Source organism: Schistocerca americana, chromosome 1, assembly GCF_021461395.2.
Source record: "Schistocerca americana isolate TAMUIC-IGC-003095 chromosome 1, iqSchAmer2.1, whole genome shotgun sequence".
In the NCBI taxonomy this organism is placed as follows: domain Eukaryota; kingdom Metazoa; phylum Arthropoda; class Insecta; order Orthoptera; family Acrididae; genus Schistocerca; species Schistocerca americana.
The window spans coordinates 1,047,511,515-1,047,536,171 of record NC_060119.1 but is presented as its reverse complement, the minus strand read 5'-3'; the positions used below and the strand labels follow the sequence as shown (position 1 = coordinate 1,047,536,171).

Genomic DNA, 24,657 nt, shown 5'->3' with positions numbered 1-24,657 from the left:
GTGTATGGCCTACCGAACAATATTTGTATTAAGGGCTTACAGGCTGACTGCTACTTGAGAGGAGCATTCATTCATTCATTCATTCCTTCCTTCCTTTCATCTCCTATCCCTCAGTTTATTTTGTTTTGGCAAGACTGGAGACTGGTGGAACACAACCACAAATAAAGTTTTAATTAATAATTACCTTCCACTTTCATTTGTACAGGATTAGACTAAGAGAGTAAAATGATGTTTGTTAACTTGGCTTGTATATTTTGTCAGAAACCAACTTGTGCAAATATGGGTAAATCATTTGTTTTTTGTATATTATTTTATTTTAAAATAACTGGTTTTCTTGAAAACATAATGAATCTTAATTTCTTTCATGCAAATACAATTTTTATTGCAAATGAAAATAATGCTCACTGTTATCAAATAAACTTCAAAATCACATTTGATTTCAGCACAAACTAGCAGGCACATAAGCTCCAAAATAATTTAAAAGTTGTTGTTACTCAAATTACCCGGTCCATACTGTTTTACATTCCTCCAGCTTTCTTATGATCATGTTGTGGAAATTATTAACAATAGTTTATGTCTAATTACAAATTAAACTATTGGCTGAATGCTGCACAAGAATGGTACCGTGCCTCAAGATGTCTGTTCAGTTCTTTATCAGGGTGTATACGTGGACAAGGGGAAAAAATTCCTGGATTTCCCGGTTAAAAATACACTTTCTCCCGGGTGACAGTATATTTTCCCTTATCAATCCTTTGAATGGTTATGGTTTTATACTGTTTTATTTAATAAGAAGTGCTGTATGTTGTCTCGAGTCCTTGTTTCCTGAGACTAGTATGCCACACATGCTAGAAAATGAAAACGTGCACTTGAAATGCAGCAAACAGTTGAAACTAGCCAGTACTGTGGAATTAAACATTTCATTTCAAATACATTGACTGCCTCTGCGGAAAAGGTTAACAAAAGCCTAATTTCTTTAGCAAACAGACAAAAATAACTTCATTGTTATGCAAGGCGGTTAATTTTTGACTGTCAGAAAGGTGGAAATAAAATAAAATCTGAAACTAATGACATATTTCAACCTTCTGTAATTATGTGAATGTGTTTTAATTCACTTGATAGCTCCCAGCCACAGATATCCGTTTTGTTTTCATTTGACGTGAGAGTAAACGAAGGGGAACCAGCAAAATCACTAAATGTATACACGGGTCACATGGAGACTACGCACTATAGCTCAGACTGCTCTGCGCATCAGCCCCGGATCTACGACATTTGCGAACCGGGTCAATATTTTAAAAAAATCGAATTTTCAAAATATGTTCATCTTGTAGCGCACATCTTTCTGAAAAGTCTGAAACATAAAACATACGTATTCGAGCAAATGTAAGACATATAATTTGGTCTTAAGTATGCCAAAGTGCAGTGCCACACCTCTTCATAAAGCATTTTTCTACCGCACGTCCGAACTATAGTCAGGAGAGTAGAAATTGAAATGTCCTGTGGCGCCTCTCCTGCTCCCAGTCGGCCGGTTTGACAGCCTGCCCCTCTTTAAAAAAATCTCACAATTAATAGTAGATGGGATTATTTGTAATCGAGAGAACAAGAACTCTTCAGAAAATGTGAAATCTTTATTGCCTAATAGCTAATAATTTGCTGTTTTGTGTGACATAAAACCAATACTGACAAGAGATAAGCAAGAAATTACATATTTCTTCAGACCTTAGCTCCTAGCATTTTTTACTCTCTAATCTTGCTACAGCTTTACATTATCTCATCAAAGTTCATCAAACGTTTTGCTACATGAAAAATCTAAATGTCGTTATCTAATACTGAAAAAGCTGTTAATACAAATAATACCCAAGACTGGTGTGGTTTCTCGATCTGATTACGCCTATTTTGTCACTGATTGCTAGATAAAACAAAATAGGCCTTTCTAATATGGCAGCAATTTTGTAACACACCAAATAAACGAGACTGTTTTGGCACAAATGGCCATTTTTATAACACGACAGAATATAATCCAATATGTACCAATATCAAATGCCTATTAGGCCTACTACAAGCACAAAGCTTTATGTTATGAATTATTTTCACATTTCATTCATACGCACCAGCTTCTCAAGCATGAGATCGGAAAGCAGTATTACGAAATTTTTATATAAATTTGGAATCGTCTTATTCTTCCATAATTTGTGTGATGTCCCCGTTTCTTCTCCTTCCTCGTTCTAACAAACAATCTTGTCATCACCAATTCTGTAGCTATTGCTGCCACTGTCAAAATTTGTTTGCCGATTAACTTCACTAATCCTGCCAGAATCACAGGTTTAGTTATCCCACGATTATTTTCCGGTTAGGTGTTATTACGTGTTCAAACAACACGTTTTCCGCGTTACTTCCAGAATAGAACTTACGCGGCTGCTAGGCGGGGACTGTACAACTGGTCCTTACTAGTGTAGCGATCTGGACAAAAATTTTCTGTCAAAATTTCATTTTCTTGGATAGACCGAGAAGATAATATGTAATCTTTCTCACCTGTTATTCCTGTCAGTCGTTTATTTCCACTCTGGTAGTCTGAATCTATGGATTTTGCTAGAAATTATAACATCGCTGATCATTCACAAACCCAATCAACCAAGTAATCAGACAGCGAATGGCATTCATCCATTCGGCTTTAGTCCCTCAGCTCGTATAGCCCCGTCCCCTTTTGCCTGCTGAAAGTTTATTTCTGGATGCAACAAGGATTCTCCTGACAGAGACATCACATACACTATAGCATACATTCAAAAGTCAACTTAGGATTCACTCAGAAATAAACTTAAAATGTGTTCGAAAACCAACAAGGAGCGTTTCAAAATGATATGAATAATCAATAGGCAAACGTGCGCTGGATGCTAGGTGCTTTGTGAAACAAGTTGTTTTCCTCAAGAATATGAATTTGGCGCCCCCTTTTCCCGGTAGCATCTAGCTGCTTGTTGCGACTGCTTGCACAACCAACAGCCACATTCCTATTGCCAGAAGCAGGAGAATCTACTACTCAAGCGTGACTCAAATGCGCATGCGCATGAGCCCGTGCATAACTGCTAAAACAAATCGAATGTAAACAGTTGCGACTTCACGCTCAATGGAGGCAATTTGTTGTTATGAAGCACTGCATAGTCTTCCTAAAGCCTTTGACACATTTTCAATTGGCAGACGCTTGCATGAGCACTGTGTGTCATTGTTGTATATGACGCATTTCCTTTGCAGTTTAAGTTATTTTGGTTTTTTTTTTCTCTCATTTTTGTTTTATTGTTGAAGTATTACTCTGCAGTAGCGGCATACAGTAACATCCTCTGTTAGAGTATCAGTTCTTACCAGTCAAAAACACAAAAATTTAACTGACAACTAAAACAATGAAAAATTCCCGGAATTCTAAAAATATCCCGGTTTATTCCCGGTTTTCTCCCGGATGAAAAAATTACCGGGTTTTTCCCAGATCTCCCGGTTGTCCCGGGTCGTATACACCCTGTTTATGAACTGTTTGTGTTAATCTATTAATGTCACACTGATGACATGCTGACACAGTTATGTTGTTACAGATCTTTGTTATATATTCCTTGCTACGGGCTTTGCTACCCTTGGAACAGAATATTCTGAGCTCAATATAGTCATTAAGCAAATAACTGTTTCACTTTTCAGCGACTAACTACTGGGACATTCTTGCTTGCACAACACATAAACCAAGTTTTCTTTCGCATTTAACAATGTTAAAGGTTGCAAACAGAATTCTAATCCCAGGCTTGACAGTCTGTCCTTTTGCAGATATCATTACATAAAGTTCCTGAAATGTTTTAAATTAAAAATGAAACATGTATCAAGAGCACACTTCTCAGCCACAAAACATTATTAATCATAAATTTTCAAGTCATTACTACATTATCCTTTAAACACCTGTTCACTGGTATCATTCAGCAAGGTGCATGCAATTGCATTTACTGAAGTAATAATATGTAGTGAAAGGTAACCAACAGAAGGCGTACTGAAGTGCAATAAACATTATTGAAGTTTGTGATTCTGACTACTTCAAAGAAAATAAAAATTGTTTATGATATGCATTCAACCAAATGAAGATTGCTTACCTCAAATCCAAATTTGTACCCAAAATGTAAGACTTCCCTTGAGCGATTCAGAACTTGTAATCGGTCACATTCCTCAAGGTCAGTCATGTCATGAGCATCACAAGTATCTTCCACAAGTCGTATAGTAGTAGTAATGTCAGAACAGAGGGAAACAGCACGTGCCTACAAAATCCGCAGTTTTGTTTATATTTCAGCTGTAAAATAACATTACAACATCTATCCCCACACAATTACACAGTACAAATCAATATACAGACTACATTATGGAACAAGTTGCCTCTCTGTTTAATTCAAGCTGAGAAAACATATAATTGTAACCAATAGACAAAAAAATGTGTGTTTTGGATCATCTGAATAATAACTGTGACTATAGTAATAGTTCTATGATTTATTCAACATTATTGCATGTGAAACAACTTCTGATCACTTTAACAAGTACAGGACACAAGTGTCAACTGTTTCAATACCTTCATCACTAACCTGTACCATTTTCTTACTGGCACACTGATTTTATTGTCCATTTTTTGGTCTTACTGAGCTTAATACTGCCATACAAGCGCTTTTCAATATTTCAACCTAGGCTAATGATGGCCTGGAAATCTAACGTGTTTCAGATAAGATTCATTTATGCATAATTGCAGTTTAATGATATGAAGGCTTCTTCCAAAGCTGCAGGTAATCGTTCTAGTGAACTCAACTCATCGTTCCTAGCTCCTTTCTCAACTCTGAATTTTTCATTTTCTTGATGCAATCGCAAACCACATTACTGTGTGTGGCGGAGGGCACTTTGTCTACCACTGTCACTTCCCTTTTTCCTGTTCCAGTCATGTATGGTTTGCGGGAAGAACAATTGCTGGCAAGCAACCATGTGGGATTGAATCTCTTTAATTTAATCATCATGGTCTTTATACAATACATACACAGGAGGAAGCAAATTACTGGCTGACTCTTCTAGGAACACGCACACTCAGAATTTTAACACAGATCATACCATGCTGCAGAACATCTTTCTTGCCGTCTCTGCCACTGGAGTTGACAGAGCATTTCCGCGACGCTTTTGCACTTACTAAATGAACCTGTAATAAAATGTGTTGCTCTTCTTTGAATCGTCTCTAATGCCTCTGTCAATCCTATCTAGTACAAATCCCAGATTGATGAGCAGTATTCACGTATTGGTGAAACGAGTGTTTTGTGAGCTACTTCCTTTGCTGATGGGCTGTTTTTCCTGATGATTCTTCCAATGAACCCCCATCTAGCATCTGCCTTACCAGTGATCAATTTATGAGGTTGCTCCACTTCAAACTGCTCCATACGCATACTCCTACATGTTTTAGGGAATTAGCTGCTTTCAGTGATTGTTCTGGATGCACGTGACCAAATAATATTGGGTCTCTTTTTCTCTATGTATCTGCAATATGTTACATATTCTGACTAATCAAAATTACAAACGTTCTCTACCTAAATTGTTAACATACATCTATTTGAAACTTATACCATTTACTGACTGTCTACCTTTTTAATACAAGGAGAAATAAAATAAACAAAATGAAACTTTTCACATTAATTTTTAACTTCACTGCCTTCTTTGCTTACTTAGACTGTCATCTGTGGTATCACTATTTTTCCATCCTCAACATCGTTATCATCCTAACAAGACAGCTATGAATCTTATGTCTTCATTGTCACAAATATTTGGCTGTTTCTCCCGAATATGTTGTGATTTATGAGGTTGCGATTCTGGTGGGGCTCGAGAACACAGCTGCTGCCCCCGCCCCCCCCCTCCCCCACCCCCTCGAAAACATAGTGAATTTTGCTTTTTTACTGATGTGGTAATGATACATCATCTCTTGCTTCGTAACATATTGTCTGCCTGCCACTCTCTCATTGGCTGTGTGGAACCAGTAGCCAATACACCTCCAATTGTTCCTGTCAAACATCACGATGATTGTCAACAACATTGCTGCATGAAACATGTAACCATGCCACTGGCCACAATCTAGACTTTTAGCACATGCTGCAGAAATGTCTACTACTGTTGAATATTTGTCAAATTTTAAAGTAAATTTTATTCTGAATGCAAATGGTTCAGACAAAATTCAGCTTAATGTCACAGATGTTCATAAAAAGCCAAAGTACGCAGCAGTAGACATTCCCATGGTTGGCAAGATGAAGTAATTTCTCCTCACTCACAGCCAAGCTTGTTTCACTGTGCATTATGCAATGTTCAATAGTGCTGCTCTAGAGCAACAGTCAAACATGTGATGTTTAAAGCTTTCCCGGCGTACTGATTGTTCCATAAAAACACGGGAGAACTGCCGGATATCAGTAACTTCCTGCCACGATATCTTGGCACAGAGTCTTCTGGCCATCTTCATTGAAGATGGCCAGAAGACTCTGCGCCAAAATATCGTGGCAGGAAGTTACTGATATCCGGCAGTTCTCCCGTGTTTTTATGGAACAACAATGAAACATCTTCGAGACTGCATATCATTTGTAATAACAGCAACTAATGCATAAATAAAATACTGTTTAGAATCAAGTAAGGTTTCTGAAGGAGATTTTCGCCTTTGAATGCTACCTATACTTAAAAAGTAGCCTAAATGTATGTATATGGTATCCATATATATGATAACTTTTATTACAAACCTGTTCAAAAACAACAAAAGTTTGTACATTGATACAATTTAATGTTATTTCCTCTAGTGCTTCAAAAAATTGTCAATTTTTAAGCAGAGCATTAGACTGTTGTAGTCACTAGTAGACAGTTTCTCGCATATCCCTCGTGGTAGCATTCACAGAATTGGTTGAGCAAGGCTTATTGGGAAATCTCAAGCCTATTTGAATGGATGTATTGTTTGCTATGCTCTACCCTACGGGACGGTTCAAAGTAAATTTTTATGGAATTTTAATAGTCAAAGCTTCATCTGTAAATGTAAGACAATCCCTAAACTAATCTATTAAACGATTTAAAAATGTTGATCTCAGAAGTAATTGTGTAATCTGCGAATATAAGACGACCCAATATTTTTTGAATGTTGAATCTGGTAAAAAAACCACCTCTTAAAATCAGATAAAAACATTACCACTTCCTGCACCAAGGGTCAATCCTCTGCAGACCTTCCTGGACCTTGCCACAATTTCTTAGCATTGCAGTTTCTCTGATTGTGCCAGGGTTGGCACTGTTCCAATGTAAGACCTAACTTGGCAACACTTCCACTGTCTGAAATTTATGAGATTGCTGCCAGAAAGAGGGTTTATCTGTGAGCCACTAAGGATGAAGCTGATGATGACAGTAGAGAGTGAGAGGAGAAAGAGGACACTTGTGATGGCTTTGCTGATTAACAGATGTCTGCAGCTGGTTTGGTTAATACCCTGAAGTTTATGCTCTGCAAGATTGTATATCGGATGTTGGTATCCTGCTGGGCCTGTGCGATGGAAGAGTGCGCATTTGTGGTGTACGCAGCGAGCCTGGGCTGTGCTTGTTCTTCATGTTAAAAAGCAATGTCATACAATGATGACGAAAATTAAAACAACAAACAGAGATTTTGCAAGGTTTATTTTGCCACAAAATAGTATAAACAGGTGAGAGTAAAGTAGAAACACCCAATGTAAACAACTGCAATATGCATAACAGTAGACAAAAATGTTCATTTTTTTCCAAATTAACAGATTTGCACACAAATTCCAACAATTGGTTAATGTGTTCAGTATGGGGTGTGACCATCTTTAGGAGTAATAAAGGCCTGACATGACAGACCTGCTGTGAATATCACCAATCTCAGATTGAGGCAATAATGCCCATTCTTCCTGGAGAGCTGCTCACAAGTCTTGTAGAGTGGTCAGTGGATGCTGAAGTGCTGCAACCTGTCTTCCTAGTGCAACCCAGACATGCTCTATTTGATTCAAAATGGGAGAGCAAGCACGTCGGGCCATATGTGCACTACACGCAGCAAGTGGCTACACGGGTAGCAGGGGTTGTGTGGCTTGGACTGGGCGGTTTTTTAGGTTAGATGGCCTCAGGCAAGTACAGAAAGGGCAACAGCCTCGAAGGATGCAGGGCAAAGTCAGGACATGCGAGGACCAAGCAGCATTCGGTATTGTAATTGTAAACTGTCGAAGCTGCATTGGTAAAGTACCGGAACTTCAAGAGCTGATAGAAAGCACCGAAGCTGAAATCGTTATAGGTACAGAAAGCTGGCTGAAGCCAGAGATAAATTCTGCCAAAATTTTTACAAAGGCACAGACGGTGTTTAGAAAGGATAGATTGCATGCAACCGGTGGTGAGGTGTTTGTCGCTGTTAGTAGTAGTTTATCCTGTAGTGAAGTAGAAGTGGATAGTTCCTGTGAATTATTATGGGTGGAGGTTACACTCAACAACCGAGCTAGGTTAATAATTGGCTCCTTTTACCGACCTCCCGACTCAGCAGCATTAGTGGCAGAACAACTGAGAGAAAATTTGGAATACATCTCACAGAAATTTTCTCAGCATGTTGTAGTCTTAGGTGGAGATTTCAATTTACCAGATATAGACTAGGACACTCAGATGTTTAGGACGGGTGGTAGGGACAGAGCATCGAGTGACATTATACTGAGTGCACTATCCGAAAATTACCTCGAACAATTAAACAGAGAACCAACTCGTGGAGATAACATCTTGGACCTACTGGTAACAAACAGACCCGAACATTTCGACTCTGTAAGTGCAGAACAGGGAATCAGTGATCATAAGGCCGTTGCAGCATCCCTGACTAGAGAAGTTAATAGGAATGTAAAAAAAGGGAGGAAGGTTTATCTGTTTAGCAAGAGTAATAGAAGGCAGATTTCAGACTACCCAACAGATCAAAACGAAAATTTCTGTTCCGACACTGACAATGTTGAGTGTTTATGGAAAAAGTTCAAGGCAATCGTAAAATGTGTTTTAGACAGGTACGTGCTGAGTAAAACTGTGAGGGACGGGAAAAACCCACCGTGGTTCAACAACAAAGTTAGGAAACTACTGCGAAAGCAAAGAGAGCTTCACTGCAAGTTTAAACGCAGCCAAAAACTCCCAGACAAATAGAAGCTAAACGATGTCAAAGTTAGCGTAAGGAAGGCTATGCGTGAAGCGTTCAGTGAATTCGAAAGTAAAATTCTAAGTACCGACTTGACAGAAAATCCTAGGAAGTTCTGGTCTTACGTTAAATCAGTAAGTGGCTCAAAACAGCATATCCAGACACTCCGGGATGATGATGGCATTGAAACAGAGGATGACACGCGTAAAGCTGAAATATTAAACACCTTTTTCCAAAGCTGTTTCACAGAGGAAGACCGCACTGCAGTTCCTTCTCTAAATCCTCGCACAAACGAAAAAATGGCTGACATCGAAATAAGTGTCCAAGGAATAGAAAAGCAACTGGAATCACTCAACAGAGGAAAGTCCACTGGACCTGACGGGATACCAATTCGAGTCTACACACAGTACACAAAAGAACTTGCCCCCCTTCTAACAGCCGTGTACCGCAAGTCTCTAGAGGAACGGAAGGTTCCAAATGATTGGAAAAGAGCACAGGTAAACCCAGTCTTCAAGAAGGGTCGTCGAGCAGATGCGCAAAACTATAGACCTATATCTCTGATGTCGAACTGTTGTAGAATTTTAGAACATATTTTTTGCTCGAGTATTATGTCGTTTTTGGAAACCCAGAATCTACTCTATAGGAATCAACATGGATTCTGGAAACAGCGATCGTGTGAGACCCAACTCACTTTATTTGTTTATGAGACCCAGAAAATATTAGATACAGGCTCCCAGGTAGATGCTATTTTCCTTGACTTCCGGAAGGCATTTGATACAGTTCCGCACTGTCGCCTGATAAACAAAGTAAGAGCCTACGGAATATCAGACCAGCTGTGTGGCTGGATTGAGGAGTTTTTAGCAAACAGAACACAGCATGTTGTTCTCGATGGAGAGATGTCTACAGACGTTAAAGTAACCTCTGGCGTGCCAAGGGGAGTGTTATGGGACCACTGCTTTTCACAATATATATAAATGACCTAGTAGATAGTGTCGGAAGTGCCATGCGGCTTTTCGCGGATGATGCTGTAGTATACAGAGAAGTTGCAGCATTAGAAAATTGTAGTGAAATGCAGGAAGATCTGCAGCGGATAGGCACTTGGTGCAGGGAGTGGCAACTGACCCTTAACATAGACAAATGTAATGTATTGCGAATACATAGAATAAAGGATCCTTTATTGTATGATTACATGACAGCGGAACAAACACTGGTAGCAGTTACTTCTGTAAAATATCTGAGAGTATGCGTACGGAACGATTTGAAGTGGAATGATCATATGAAATTAATTGTTGGTAAGGCGGGTACCAGGTTGAGATTCATTGGGAGAGTCCTTAGAAAATGTAGTCCATCAACAAAGGATGTGGCTTACAAAACACTCGTTCGACCTATACTTGAGTATTGCTCATCAGTGTGGGATCCGTACCAGATCAGGCTGACGGAGGAGATAGAGAAGATCCAAAGAAGAGCAGCGTGTTTCGTCACAGGGTTATTTGGTAACTGTGATAGCATTATGGAGATGTTTAGCAAACTCAAGTGGCAGACTCTGCAAGAGAGGCGCTCTGCATCGCGGTGTAGCTTTTTCTCGCCAGGTTTCGAGAGGGTGCGTTTCTGGATGAGGTATCGAATATATTGCTTCCCCCTACTTATACCTCCCGACGAGATCACAAATGTAAAATTAGAGAGATTCGAGCGCGCACGGAGGCTTTCCAACAGTCGTTCTTCCCACGAACCATATGCGACTGGAACAGAAAAGGGAGGTAATTACAGTGGCACGTAAAGTGCCCTCCGCCACACACCGTTGGGTGGCTTGCGGAGTTTAAATGTAGATGTAGATGTAGATGTGCAATATCTTCCGTTTCCAAGAAAACATCAACAGCTCTTGCTCTATGAGGTCAATCGTTATCGCCCATCAACACAAAGTCTGGGCCCGCACCAGCTCACAACAACGACAAGTAAGGTCGCAAGATCTCATCACGATACCGGACAGCAATCAAATCTCCGATTCATCCATACAATTTCACGAAGAGGTGTTAATGTGGTCAACATAATCTCTGCACACAACATTAGAGATTCTCCTCTATATCAGTCCCTTTCCATAATGTTTGGGGCCCAAAATCATGTTCCACTTTCCCTCCAGATGCAAAAGTGTCAAGAATCACTCTCCAGACCCAATCAGGACTCGTCTGTGAGTAGAACTTTGGCCCACTGTTCGACTGCCCGGGTGGCACATTGACAACTCCACTCTACACATTCCCTTCTGTGAAGATGCATCAGAGGTACACACACGACAGGCCGCGAACAATAAAGGCCACTCTGCCGAAGCCTTCTGGCTTTGTCTTGATACAAAACATCCAGTGGGTGCTTCGAGATCAGATGCCAATTGCCTTGCAGTGCTAAGGCAGTACCATCGTGCCCTTACATCCAAATAACGGTCCTTTCTTTCTGACCTCATACATGGTCAGCCCTGCCCTGGTATTTGGGGTACTGTTTCGGTCTCTATAAATTGTTGCCACATCCGAGAAACAACACCATGGTTCACATTAAACTATCGGGCCTCATCAGTTTGCGACTGTTCTGCCTCCATTCTTCTTATTGCCCTCCACTGCAGCAGGGAGTCTGGTAGGTGCCTTCTTTGTGACATACTGCACTGTCAGTGACTGTATACACAGTGATTGTGGATGTGGTACTACCTGATAAACATCACCCCATTTGACAGGTGCCCTGATGTCATCGTTGACATGATTGTCCATTTATCGGAGTGCCATTTTCCGTGCAGAAGACGATTGTACAGACATCTGCTGATAGTTTGTATGATTATAAGGTGAATTAGACATAGGACGAGGAAATAGTGTTTTGTTGCTTTAATTTTGGACATCAGTGTAGTTGCTGAATTCTGTATTGGATGGTCGTGAGCTGTATGGTACTGAGCTGTGTTCCTGTATTAAAGCTCACAGAGTGTTTCTTAGGACACTGATATTTCTGCTTGCTCTTTTTTTTTCCCAGAATCCATGTTGCACTCATGTCATTAACTAGCAGTTACTAGGCTGTGTACTGATATTTACACCGGTCAGCAGTTGTAGTAAAAGGAAGAAGTGTTGAAATGCCTTGGTGTTAAGAACAGTGATCGCTGGCTATTAATTACAGTCTGTTGCAGATTCAATTTCGTTTCCATGTATTACTTGAAAGAATCGGTGCACTAAATGGCTGCCACATGTGGGAAGGAGAGTGGCGCTGGTGCAGCACACAGCGAACAAAGGAAGCTAACACTGATCATGCATTATACTATTGTAAATGTAAGGTATCTTTTATAACAACATTTTCTAATGTTCGTTGGAAGTGTTGAGAGATAATTTTCCTTACGATTGCTGGAAAAGTCTTTAAGCAGCTTCATTCCCTATATCTGCATAATAATCTGCCGAAGACAGCCACAGGATGAAAGTTCATATTATATGAATGCATGGTGTTGTCTGTTCTTTTGCACATGTATGAAAGAAAAACACTATGTGGAATCTGCAGCTATGATACAGTATATGTAAATTGATGATGGAGGGGGAAGAAAGGAAAGGGACTATTGATGTCAGCTGCATCGGGACTATACGTGGAATCAGCAGCATTGAGTGAAAATTTGTGCTGGACTGGGAATCGAACACATGGTCTCCTGCTTACTAGAGATCTGCATTAACTACTGTGCCACCCAGACATGGAGTTTATCGCAATTGCGTAGACTATCTCGGTATGCTTCTCCGCCGACCAACATTCCCACCTTGTGCCACCTACCCATGGCCCCTGTCCACATCATCCACGATTGCTCCGAGAGATTCTCGCAGGGGTCACATATAAATGTGCATCCACACTGAAGAAGGTAGATTAGTTGCCCATCCAGGCAAATCAATTATATGAAAGTGTGGAGTCTGTTCCTTCAGATATGTTAATTGAAAAACTGTTTCATTAAGTGATTCTCAAGCATGAAGACTTAAGTTTTTTAAATAATGCTGGCTTTGTCTTAAATTCATATTTCTTGAACTGTGAGCCCATATAAATTGGTTTTGGCAAGCTGTGGTGGATTAGTGTTAAATTTAATAACAGTTTTATTAAATGTTTTACGTAAAATGTCTGACCCAAGCACAATCAATCTCTCTGTCCTTTTAATCCTGACAGCCCACTAATCTGCAACAGTACACATCATCATCATCATCATCATCATCATCATAATCATCATCATCCACAAGAAGCCTCATAGAACTTCCAAGGTTAATTACTAGGTCATTTATACAAACTGTGAAAATTAATTGTCCTATAACTTTTATGTCTGAAGACTTCCTTCTTGCTAGAAGCTATTCAATCCAATCACAGTTTTTGTTGTGTCAAGTGCTTTCTCGTAGCTGATAAAAACTCCACAGGAACCAAAAACTGATTTTTGGTGCTTCTTTTAATTCCTTCGTTGACAAACTGTAAATAGTACATTGTGTTGCACCACCTTCAGAGGCCAGCTAGGTATTTTCCAGTTTAAAGTGCTTTTCGATACAATCAGTAAAGATTTTTGTAAAAATCCTATGTATCACAAAGGATTAATGAGCTGGCAGTTCATATCTTCCCCATTCTCTTTCCTGTGGATTACAACAAATTCTGCATTGTTCCAAGTATCTGGTATTGCCTTCTTTGTAAAAACTCTTGAGAAAAATTTTACACATTTTGCTTTCACCACCTCTCCCCCTACTCTTGTCACTTCTACTGATTTTTTCTCTTTCCACCTGCCAAATGGCTTTTCTTATTTCTTCTGGTAGTATCTTTTACAGTCTTGTCCTCCTCCTAGGGTAATGAACATGAAAATTTGATGCATGGGACAGGCACATAAAATTATCATAAACTGAATACATGCACTTTATGTACATTAAGAATAAATAAATGGATTTCAGAACTATTAGTGGCTGCATTCAACAACTTTTCAAAGAAAGAAAGAGAGAGAGAGAGAGGGGGGGGGGGGGAGGGGGGGGGGGAGATAGAACATTCATTCTGTTAGTGTAAAAGTTGCTCTGGCATTTCGAAAGGCAAGAGAAAGAATGCAGATGTGAGCTTTATGTTATGTCAAAGAGCAAGTTGCTTGGACAACTCAGTTGGTATGGCACTAAACTGGAGAGGACATCTGGTCACATACACAGGCTTTATCTCCCATTTCTGATCACATTTGACTACAGGAAGTGAATAATTGTGTTAGGGAGATGACACATATGACGAAGTGCCACTTTTCTACATGCTGTGTTTACTTACAGTTACTTGGTTAAAACATGAGGCTCTAGATGATTCCTACACTCGGGTGTGGCACTAGATACGGTAAAGAAAGTTAATGAAGAAGTAGGATTTGATAAATCATAAGACACAAAAAAATAATTAAAAACTTATCAACAAAAATAAAATGATCCACATTACATTTCATTCAACAGCAGCCAAGGCTACACGTTATAGTGGTGGGGAGTGTCTAATACAAACCTTAAGTTCCTGCAGCGAACCAGCAATAATAACACTGCATGAAGGGTGGATGCTGCTCAGGAACTCAGGGTTTTCTAAGTCTTTCCTCAGCGTTTTTGCAAATGCCAGTGCCTTTAATGCCCTATCACGTGCTTCAGTGTACAGGAACTGGATTTCCCTGCAGACGGACAATGCTGTTTGCCTGTGCAAATGTGCATAAATAAATTTTAATTATTTCTATTTTGAATATATGAAAAATAAAACAATCAGTGCATCAACACATTCAACACATACCACCACACAAGAAGAAATAAAAAGGTAAGGAACAATTACATAAAATTTCTTCAAGATGAAAATACTTCATTGCTTAAAATACTATTGTGAACATACAGTGTGTTTTTTTCCTTAAGTATTCCTTTAGAAATATGTCCGCTTGTTCATTTTCGACACTAGGACACACATCTCTTCTACCACAAACTCTTTGCTTTTCATATTTGGGAGGAGGTGTTATGGACCAAAAAAGAAATAAACTTTTAACGAACATGGGCTCCAGAATATGTACCTTAAGAGCTAAGAGCACTGGTTCACTAGAAGAGATGTGCTCCACGTTAGCGAAAATGAACGAGTGCTCATAGCTCTTCAAGTATATATTTTAGACCCCATGTTTACCAGACTTTTTTCCTTTCTTCTCCCAAAACATGGAAAGCAATGACCTTGCAGCAGAAGAGATCTGTTTCATAGTACTGAATATGAACTATTGCTCATACCTCTTAAAGTACACATTTTAGAGCCCACGTTTACTAGACATTTTTTCTTATTTTTGTACAAGGAACCTGTCGCAAAAGTTTGTTGGTGCCTTTTTTTTTTTTTTTTTTTTTTTGAGGCACCCTCTGTTAATATTATCACTTACAGTACTTGTGTAAGTAATTAATAAATGACATATTTCACCTAAAGTTATACCTCTTTTTGGTTTGCAGAACAAGATAAATAACTACTATTGCATATTATAGTCCCACAGTTAATTTCTCATAACGCGTATCCAGCAACTGCACACGCTATGATGCTTGTGCTGTGGCAGGTAGGGATGATGATGACTGCATGGTTATCAGCACCCATCTGTTTCACTGTCCGGTCTCACAACTGTCCCGAATGATGACGAAATTATGACGACAACACACACACCCAGCAAGTCTCCGGGTGGAGAAAATCCACAACCTAGATGGGAATCTAATCTGGCAACCTGTGATCCAGAGGCAGCAACATTAGCCACTACGCCATGAACTGCAGATGTGGCACTAGAAGTGTACAAATTCCCCTTGCAGCCTGCTTGCCCCTAGCTCCTCTGCAACCATTCATGCAGGTCAGCCTGCCGCGACGTAAACACAAGAGTGCGCGTGTACTGAGGCATAGTGGGTAATGCGGCCGATACGGGCTCCCGCAAGCCCGGGCTACCTGGGTTCCCGCAAGCCTGCCAAGCTTCACGGGACCCGCTCAGCTTGCTGCGCCTGACAACAGGTTGCGCTGCCAAGCTATCGTGACTAGAGTAGCCAGGTAGTTAGCCCGCAGTTCATTTATCGCAACGGTGGAGGCAGCACAATGAATAGGTCGAACTTTAGTGAGATTGAAAAAAGATTGACAATTGGCGAATACATGCTGGTAACGAAGCAGAGCACAAGTGCCGCATGAGAAACGTTTTCGTGTGTTTATGAGGCCACTTCAAATAAATCGGTAGGTGTGTCTCAACGCAAACTATGTAAAAAGCTCTTAAGTACTTATTCGGGAACCTCGAGTATGTTACGACATGTGTGCGAATTTGACAAGCAGTTCCCTCATTCCATAAATATCTTGAAAGAGGACAAAGATTTAGTGGCCGAAAAGTGCGTCGAAATGTGTGGTAAGGACCTGAGACCATTTAGCAGTATAGAGGGAGAATGATTTCTTAATTTAGGGCAGACACTGATCGACATAGGTAAAAAATATGGCTCAGTTGATATTACAAATGTTATGCCTTCCCGAGTGACAGTAGCTAGGAAAGTTCAAACCTTAGCTGATAAAGTGCGCAGCAAAATGCTCCCAGATATAGTGCATGCAATTCGTTCTGGTATATGTGCCAGTACAACTGATCTATGGACAGACAATTACAAAGCGGTGCATTACATGTCCGTGGCAATGCATTACATAAATTCAGACTGGCGTTTGAATAAATATGTATTGATGTGCTCTGCGTTTCCTGACTGCCCAAAAACTGGCTCGAATATTCGAAACGAGTTGGAAGATGGCTTAGAAGCTATGGGTGTTTCTCGTGAAGACATTGCCAAAATTACGTTTGTCACAGACCAGGGCAGTAACATCGTCAAAGCTCTCGAAATATATCAGCGTCTTCCATGCATGGCTCATAGTATAAACACAGTCTTGAAACATGTTCTGAGTGAACAGTTTTTGAAAGAAAATGTTCCAAATATATTAGCCATTGTTAATACAGTGCGGGCTATGGTTTCGTACTTCAAGAGAAGAGGTCTCTGTGTGAGACTGAACTCATCTTTAAAACAGTGGGTTTCAACTCGTTGGAATAGTTATTTTGACATGCTTGTATCAGTCCATTCTCAGATTGATTCAGCGAAGGCTGTTTTACATAATGAGGGTGCCTCTGATGAGATGCTGGGTTGTGACCACCATATAACTGGCCAGCTTATAGAATTTCTTAAAGCGTTTAAAGAAGCCACAGTTGATCTAGATGGTAACAAGGAGCCAACCCTACATTTAGTTCTACCATGGTTTTATGCCTTAAAAACTCACTGTACCGTACGGGATAACGATGAAGAGGTTTGTAATTTTATTCCATCTGAATATTATAGAACCACTTGTGAAATATGTACAAGGGCAGTTCAATAAGTAATGCAACATTTTTTTTCTGAAACAGGGGTTGTTTTATTCAGCATTGAAATACACCAGGTTATTCCCCAATCTTTTAGCTACACAACACTATTTTTCAACATAATCTCCATTCAATGCTACGGCCTTACGCCACCTTAAAATGAGGGCCTGTATGCCTGCCACTGGTCGATGTCGGAGCCAACGTTGTACTGCATCAACAACTTCTTCATCATCCGCGTAGTGCCTCCCACGGATTGCGTCCTTCATTGGGCCAAACATATGGAAATCCGACGGTGCGAGATCGGGGCTGTAGGGTGCATGAGGAAGAACAGTCCACTGAAGTTTTGTGAGCTCCTCTCGGGTGCAAAGACTTGTGTGAGGTCTTGCGTTGTCATGAAGAAGGAGAAGTTCGTTCAGATTTTTGTGCCTACGAACACGCTGAAGTCGTTTCTTCAATTTCTGAAGAGTAGCACAATACACTTCAGAGTTGATTGTTTGACCATGGGGAAGGACATCGAACAGAATAACCCCTTCAGCGTCCCAGAAGACTGTAACCATGACTTTAACGGCTGAGGGTATGGCTTTAAACTTTTTCTTGGTAGGGGAGTGGGTGTGGCGCCACTCCATTGATTGCCGTTTTGTTTCAGGTTCGAAGTGATGAACCCATGTTTCATCGCCTGTAACAATCTTTGACAAGAAATTGTCACCCTCAGCCACATGACGAGCAAGCAATTTCGCACAGATGGTTCTCCTTTGCTCTTTATGGTGTTCGGTTAGACAACGAGGGACCCAGCGGGAACAAACCTTTGAATATCCCAACTGGTGAACAATTGTGACAGCACTACCAACAGAGATGTCAAGTTGAACACTGAGTTGTTTGATGGTGATCCGTCGATCATCTCGAACAAGTGTGTTCGCACGCTCCGCCATTGCAGGAGTCACAGCTGTACACGGCCGGCCCGCACGCGGGAGATCAGACAGTCTTGCTTGACCTTGCGGCGATGATGACACACGCTTTGCCCAACGACTCACCGTGCTTTTGTCCACTGCCAGATCACCGTAGACATTCTGCAAGCGCCTATGAATATCTGCGATGCCCTGGTTTTCCGCCAAAAGAAACTCGATCACTGCCCTTTGTTTGCAACGCACATCCGTTACAGACGCCATTTTAACAGCTCCGTACAGCGCTGCCACCTATCGGAAGTCAATGAAACTATACGAGACGAAGCAGGAATGTTTAAAAATATTCCACAAGAAATTTCCGGTTTTTTTTCAACCAAAATTGGCCGAGAAAAAAAATGTGTTGCATTACTTATTGAACTGCCCTCGTATGTTGAGAAAATGTATTTTCAGGACATGAAACCTTTTAAACAAGCCGCCGATGCCTTTCTAGAACAGAAAATGTGCATTAGTATGTTGCATAAAATTGCAACGTTTATGGTGGCTAACTACCGCACATTAAGAAAGTTAACCGAGGATGAAAAAATTGAAGTTTACCAAGCAGCACGACAGATGTGTGCTGAAGGTAAGCTCCTAAGATAATGCATATATTCTTCATCTACATGTACATGGTTACTCTCCAAGTCACACGCAAGTGCTTGGTTAAGGGTTCATCGAACCACTTTCAACTTATTTGTCTCCTATCCCGAATTTCGCGCGAGATAGAACACCTACATCTCTCCGCCTGAGCGCTGTTTTTTTGTATTTTATTCTGATGATCATTTCTTCCAATGTAGATGGGACTCAACAATATATCTTCGAATGCGGAGGTGTAAGATGGTGATCGAAATTTCGTATATAGATCGAGCCACGTCAGAAAATGCCATTGTTGTAATGATTCCCACCCCAAACTTGTGTAATTTCCGCGACACTCTTTCCCCTGTGTCACGATAATACGAAACCAGCTGCCCTTATTTAGACTCTTTCGACCTCTATGGTCAATCGTAAGGCTCTCCAACTGCGTAGCAATGCTCCAAAAGAGTGTTTTGTCATTAAAATGCCTACAGCATTTTCTGTGTGTCCATTCCTATTTAAGTAGGTCGTAATTGTAATCAGAGGTATTAAGTAGAATCTACAGCCTTTAGATTTGACTGGTTGATCTTGTAAACGAAGTTTAACGGACTTAGTTTAGTACACACAGGGATAACCTCACTCTTGTCATTATTTATTGCCAACTGCTAATTTTTACACCAAAAATATATACCTTATTTAAATCGTCCTGCAGTTAGTTTTGATCTTCTGGTGACTTTACTGGATGATAAATGATAGCATCATCTAAAAACTATTATAATTTCAACTATGTGTAGTACGATCTTCACATTATTCTGCAAATATTAATTGGAACCTGTACAGCTTCAGTACAAGTGCCCAATCACAGCACCCAAGAAACAAATCCAGGGCCGTACAAAATGGCGAAATTTGAGGACTGGGCAGAAGAGCCTCCTCTCCTACATGATGAAGTCAGCAGATACTTGCAAGAACACTGTGTGAACGAGGGAGATATTCTACAGTGGTGGAAAAATAACTCCCAACGACTCTTTCGACTTGCGTGTGTGGCAAGAAAAATATTAAATATACCAGCACTAGTGCCTCTAGTTAGCGAAAAACGATCACCTCTTAATGCAGACAGACTTAACGATTTCGTCATAATTAATTCAAACACTAATCAGCATACACATTAAGAATACAGTAGAACATTAGACAGGAAACTATAGTTTGAGCGCAAATTTACTAATTAAGAGTGCAGATTTCTTTCTTGTGCTTTCTGGGCGTCAATTTCTGAGATAGAAATTTTGTAATGCATACAGTTCATTTTTATTTTAGACTAAACTTTTTGATTTCAATCCCCCCAAGTGACATTTATTACTGTTTATAAACCATTTTCTGTTACTTGTGTTTGCAAAAGTAGCCAAATATTTTTAGGGGTATCTGGTTTGGCCTAAATAATACTTTCAGTGGAACTGAAGGAAAATTTGTAAATATTTTATGTTGAAAAGTGTTCTGCAAAATAAAATATTCATTTGTGGATTAAGGCAATACGCATTATGAGTTTAAATTACAATTTATTTTGTTGAGTTCCACACATATTGCAAAATGTAACTTTATTCTTTTATTTCTATATTAAGGGGAATCCCACATGCAGAGTCAAGATGCTGAAGACCTAGGCACTACAAATGCTCCTAAAATGAAGAGCGTCTTTTTCCATGAATGTATTGTAGCAGGAATATAGTGGAAACTCTGAGCCACTCTCCACAGCGTCAACATCTGCGTCATGAGGATTCAGACTCGTCGTTTAGGTCCGTGTTACGAGGATCTACAGTCGTCGTTTGGGTTTGCATCATGCAAGTAAACACTCGTCGTCTTAGTCTGCATCATGATGGTTCGAAATATGGTCCCTCATGACGCAGACCTAGACTACAAGTGTGGACTCTCATGGCGAAAACGTAGGCGCCGAGAAAAATGGCTCAGGGTCGCCATTGTATTCCCAGTACTATAGTTTTTAGACGAACTGGATACAAAACAAGTCCTTCGATTTTGTTAAAATGCATTTTGGCAATTTAGAATGATTTTGCCAACTTCGAATGAATTCACAGAACCAGTAAAATACATCCTGGAAACGTAGTTAAATATTTATATAATTGGTGTCATACTTGGCTGAAACATACTAAAGTTAAAGAATCTAGACTTCCAAAATCTTAATTTGGTTCTCATTGTAGTACAGTGGTTAATAGGGGCGTAGATAATTTATTCTTCTGGGGAGGTGACCAATCTTCTTTTTCGGGGGTGGAGGTTCACTTCTTTAGTATAAATATCCATCCGTTTCGGCGTTGAAAAGTGCAGCACAGACTGCATTGTGTTGCCTGGGCATTTATTTATTCCATACTCTCGTAGTCCATCTTCCCTCCCCTATTTTCTCTCTGTCCATTTAGTCCTCTCCCACTATCTCTCTGATCACGTCCCCCCCAATCCCTTGGCCGGCTGGAGTGGCCAAGCAGTTCTAGGCGCTACAGTCTGGAACCGCGCGACCGCTACGGTTGCAGGTTCGAATCCTGGCTCGGGCATGGATGTGTGTGATGTCCTTAGGTTAGTTAGGTTTAAGTGGTTCTAAGTTCTATGGGACTGATGACCTCAGAAGTTAAGTCCCATATCGCTCAGGGCCATTTGAACCATTTTTGAACCCATCCCTTGGCCCTTCTCCCCCCACCCTCTATACTTCTCCTCGTCCTCTCTCTGTTGGATTCCGCCACCTCAGTTCATCTCTTCTTCACCTATCTATGAAAACTCATATATATCTGTCAACTTTTGTGGTGATCAGTGAATCAGTGTCAAAGTTTTTTGCTAGGTAGCATTTATTGTAATACTTTTTGATACGCAGCATTGATAGTTTTGTTTTCTGGTGCGTAAACAAATGAAGTTGAAGGTGTCCCGACAGGGGAATATGCGACATACAAATGGCCATGTGAAAAACAGGGTGATCCTCACTACCAACAAACACTGTCTGCCTGTGTCCATTCATGCGAATGGACAGTTTGTTGCTGGTCATTCCCACATAGAATGCATCACAGTGTAGGCAGGTCAGTTAGTAAATCACGTGGGTGCTTTCACACGTAGCTCTGCCTTTGATCGTGTACACTTTCCGGGTTACGGGACTGGAGTAGGTGGTGGTGGTGGGAGGGTGCATGGGACAGGTTTTACACTGGGGGCAGTTACAAGGATAGGAGCCAGAGGGTAGGGAAGGTGGTTTGGGGATTTCATAGGGATGAACTAACAGGTTACGAAGGTTAGGTGGACGGCGGAAAGACACTCTTGGTGGAGTGGGGAGGATTTCATGAAGGATGGATCTCATTTCAGGGCAGGATTTGAGGAAGTCGTATCCCTGCTGGAGAGCCACATTCAGAGTCTGGTCCAGTCCTGGAAAGTATCCTGTCACAAGTGGGGCACTTTTGTGGTTCTTCTGTGGGAGGTTCTGGGTTTGAGGGGATGAGGAAGAGGCTCTGGTTATTTGCTTCTGTACCAGGTCGGGAGGGTAGTTACGGGATGCGAAAGCTGTTGTCAGGTTGTTGGTGTAATGGTTCAGGGATTCTGGACTGGAGCAGATTCGTTTGCCATGAAGACCTAGGCTGTAGGGAAGGGACCGTTTGATATGGAATGGGTGGCAGCTGTCATAATGCAGGTACTGTTGCTTGTTGGTGGGTTTGATGTGGACGGACGTGTGAAGCTGGCCATTGGACAGATGGAGGTCAACTTCAAGGAAAGTGGCGTGGGATTTGCAGTAGGACCAGGTGAATCTGATGGAACCAAAGGAGTTGAGGTTGGAGAGGAAATTCTGGAGTTCTTCTTCACTGTGAGTCCAGATCATGAAGATGTCATCAATAAATCTGTACCAAACTTTGGGTTGGCAGGCCTGGGTAACCAAGAAGGCTTCCTCTAGGCGACCCATGAATAGGTTGGCGTACAAGGGGGCCATCCTGGTACCCATGGCTGTTCCCTTTAATTGCTGGTATGTCTGGCCTTCAAAAGTGAAGAAGTTGTGGGTCAGGATGAAGCTGGCTAAGGTAATGAGGAAAGAGGTTTTAGGTAGGGTGGCAGGCGATCGGCGTGAAAGGAAATGCTCCATCGCAGCGAGGCCCTGGACGTGTGGAATATTTGTGTACAAGGAAGTGGCATCGATGGTTACAAGGATGGTTTCCGGGGGTAACAGATTGGGTAAGGATTCCAGGCGTTCGAGAAAGTGGTTGGTGTCTTTGATGAAGGATGGGAGACTGCATGTAAGGGGTTGAAGGTGTTGATCTACGTAGGCAGAGATACGTTCTGTGGAGGCTTGGTAACCAGCTACAATGGGGCGGCCGGGATGATAGGGTTTGTGAATTTTAGGAAGAAGGTAGAAGGTAGGGGTGCGGGGTGTCGGTGGGGTCAGGAGGTTGATGGAGTCAGGTGAAAGGTTTTGCAGGGGGCCTAAGGTTCTGAGGATTCCTTAAAGCTCCGCCTGGACATTGGGAATGGGATTACCTTGGCAAACTTTGTATGTGGTGTTGTCTGAAAGCTGACTCAGTCCCTCAGCCACATACTCCCGACGATCAAGTACCACGGTCGTCGAACCCTTGTCCGCCGGAAGAATGACGATGGATCGGTCATCCTTCAGATCACGGATAGCCTGGGCTTCAGCAGTGGTGATGTTGGGAGTAGGATTAAGGTTTTTTAAGAAGGATTGAGATGCAAGGCTGGAAGTCAGAAATTCCTGGAAGGTTTGGAAAGGGTGATTTTGAGGAAGAGGAGGTGGGTCCCGCTGCGACGGAGGACGGAACTGTTCCAGGCAGGGTTCAATTTGGATAGTGTCCTGGGGAGTTGGATCATTGGGAGTAGGATTAGGATCATTTTTCTTCGTGGCAAAGTGATATTTCCAGCAGAGAGTACGAGAGTAGGACAGTAAATCTTTGACGAGGGCTGTTTGGTTGAATCTGGGAGTGGGGCTGAAGGTGAGGCCTTTGGATAGGACAGAGGTTTCGGATTGGGAGAGAGGTTTGGAGGAAAGGTTAACTACTGAATTAGGGTGTTGGGGTTCCAGATTGTGTTGATTGGAATTTTGAGGTCTTGGAGGGAGTGGAGCTGGAAGTGGGAGATTGAGTAGATGCTCCACCAAGAGTGTCTTTCCCCTGTCCACCTAACCTTCGTAACCTGTTAGTTCATCCCTATGAAATCCGCAAACCACCTTCCCTACCCTCTGGCTCCTACCCTTGTAACCGCCCCCGGTGTAAAACCTGTCCCATGCATCCTCCCACCACCACCTACTCCAGTCCAGTAACCCGGAAGGTGTACACGATCAAAGGCAGAGCCACGTGTGAAAGCACCCACGTGATTTACCAACTGGCCTACCTACACTGTGATGCATACTATGTGGGAATGACCAGCAACAAACTGTCCATTCGCATGAATGGACACAGGCAGACAGTGTTTGTTGGTAATGAGGATCACCCTGTGGCTAAACATGCCTTGGTGCACGGCCAGCACATCTTGGCACAGTGTTACACTACACCGTCCGGGTTACTGGATACTTCCCACCAACACCAACCTATCCGAACTCCGGAGATGGGAACTTGCTCTTCAATATGTCCTCTCTTCCCGTTACCCACCAGGCCTCAATCTCCGCTAAT

The 24,657-nt window shown here is 41.4% G+C and overlaps 1 protein-coding gene across 2 annotated transcripts in view; it reads right to left on the bottom strand.

Moving 5' to 3' along the window:
* The window catches only part of LOC124617051 (mitogen-activated protein kinase kinase kinase 4), a 217,227-nt gene that overhangs the window by 77,216 nt on the left and 115,354 nt on the right, over positions 1 to 24,657 (bottom strand). For both annotated transcript variants that reach the window (XM_047145235.1, XM_047145236.1), the window contains exons 14-15: positions 14,654 to 14,834; positions 4,116 to 4,277 (exon numbers count right to left, since the gene is read on the bottom strand). In XM_047145235.1, coding sequence (XP_047001191.1) covers positions 4,116 to 4,277; positions 14,654 to 14,834 — 343 coding nt within the window. The remainder of the gene's footprint in view (positions 1 to 4,115; positions 4,278 to 14,653; positions 14,835 to 24,657) is intronic.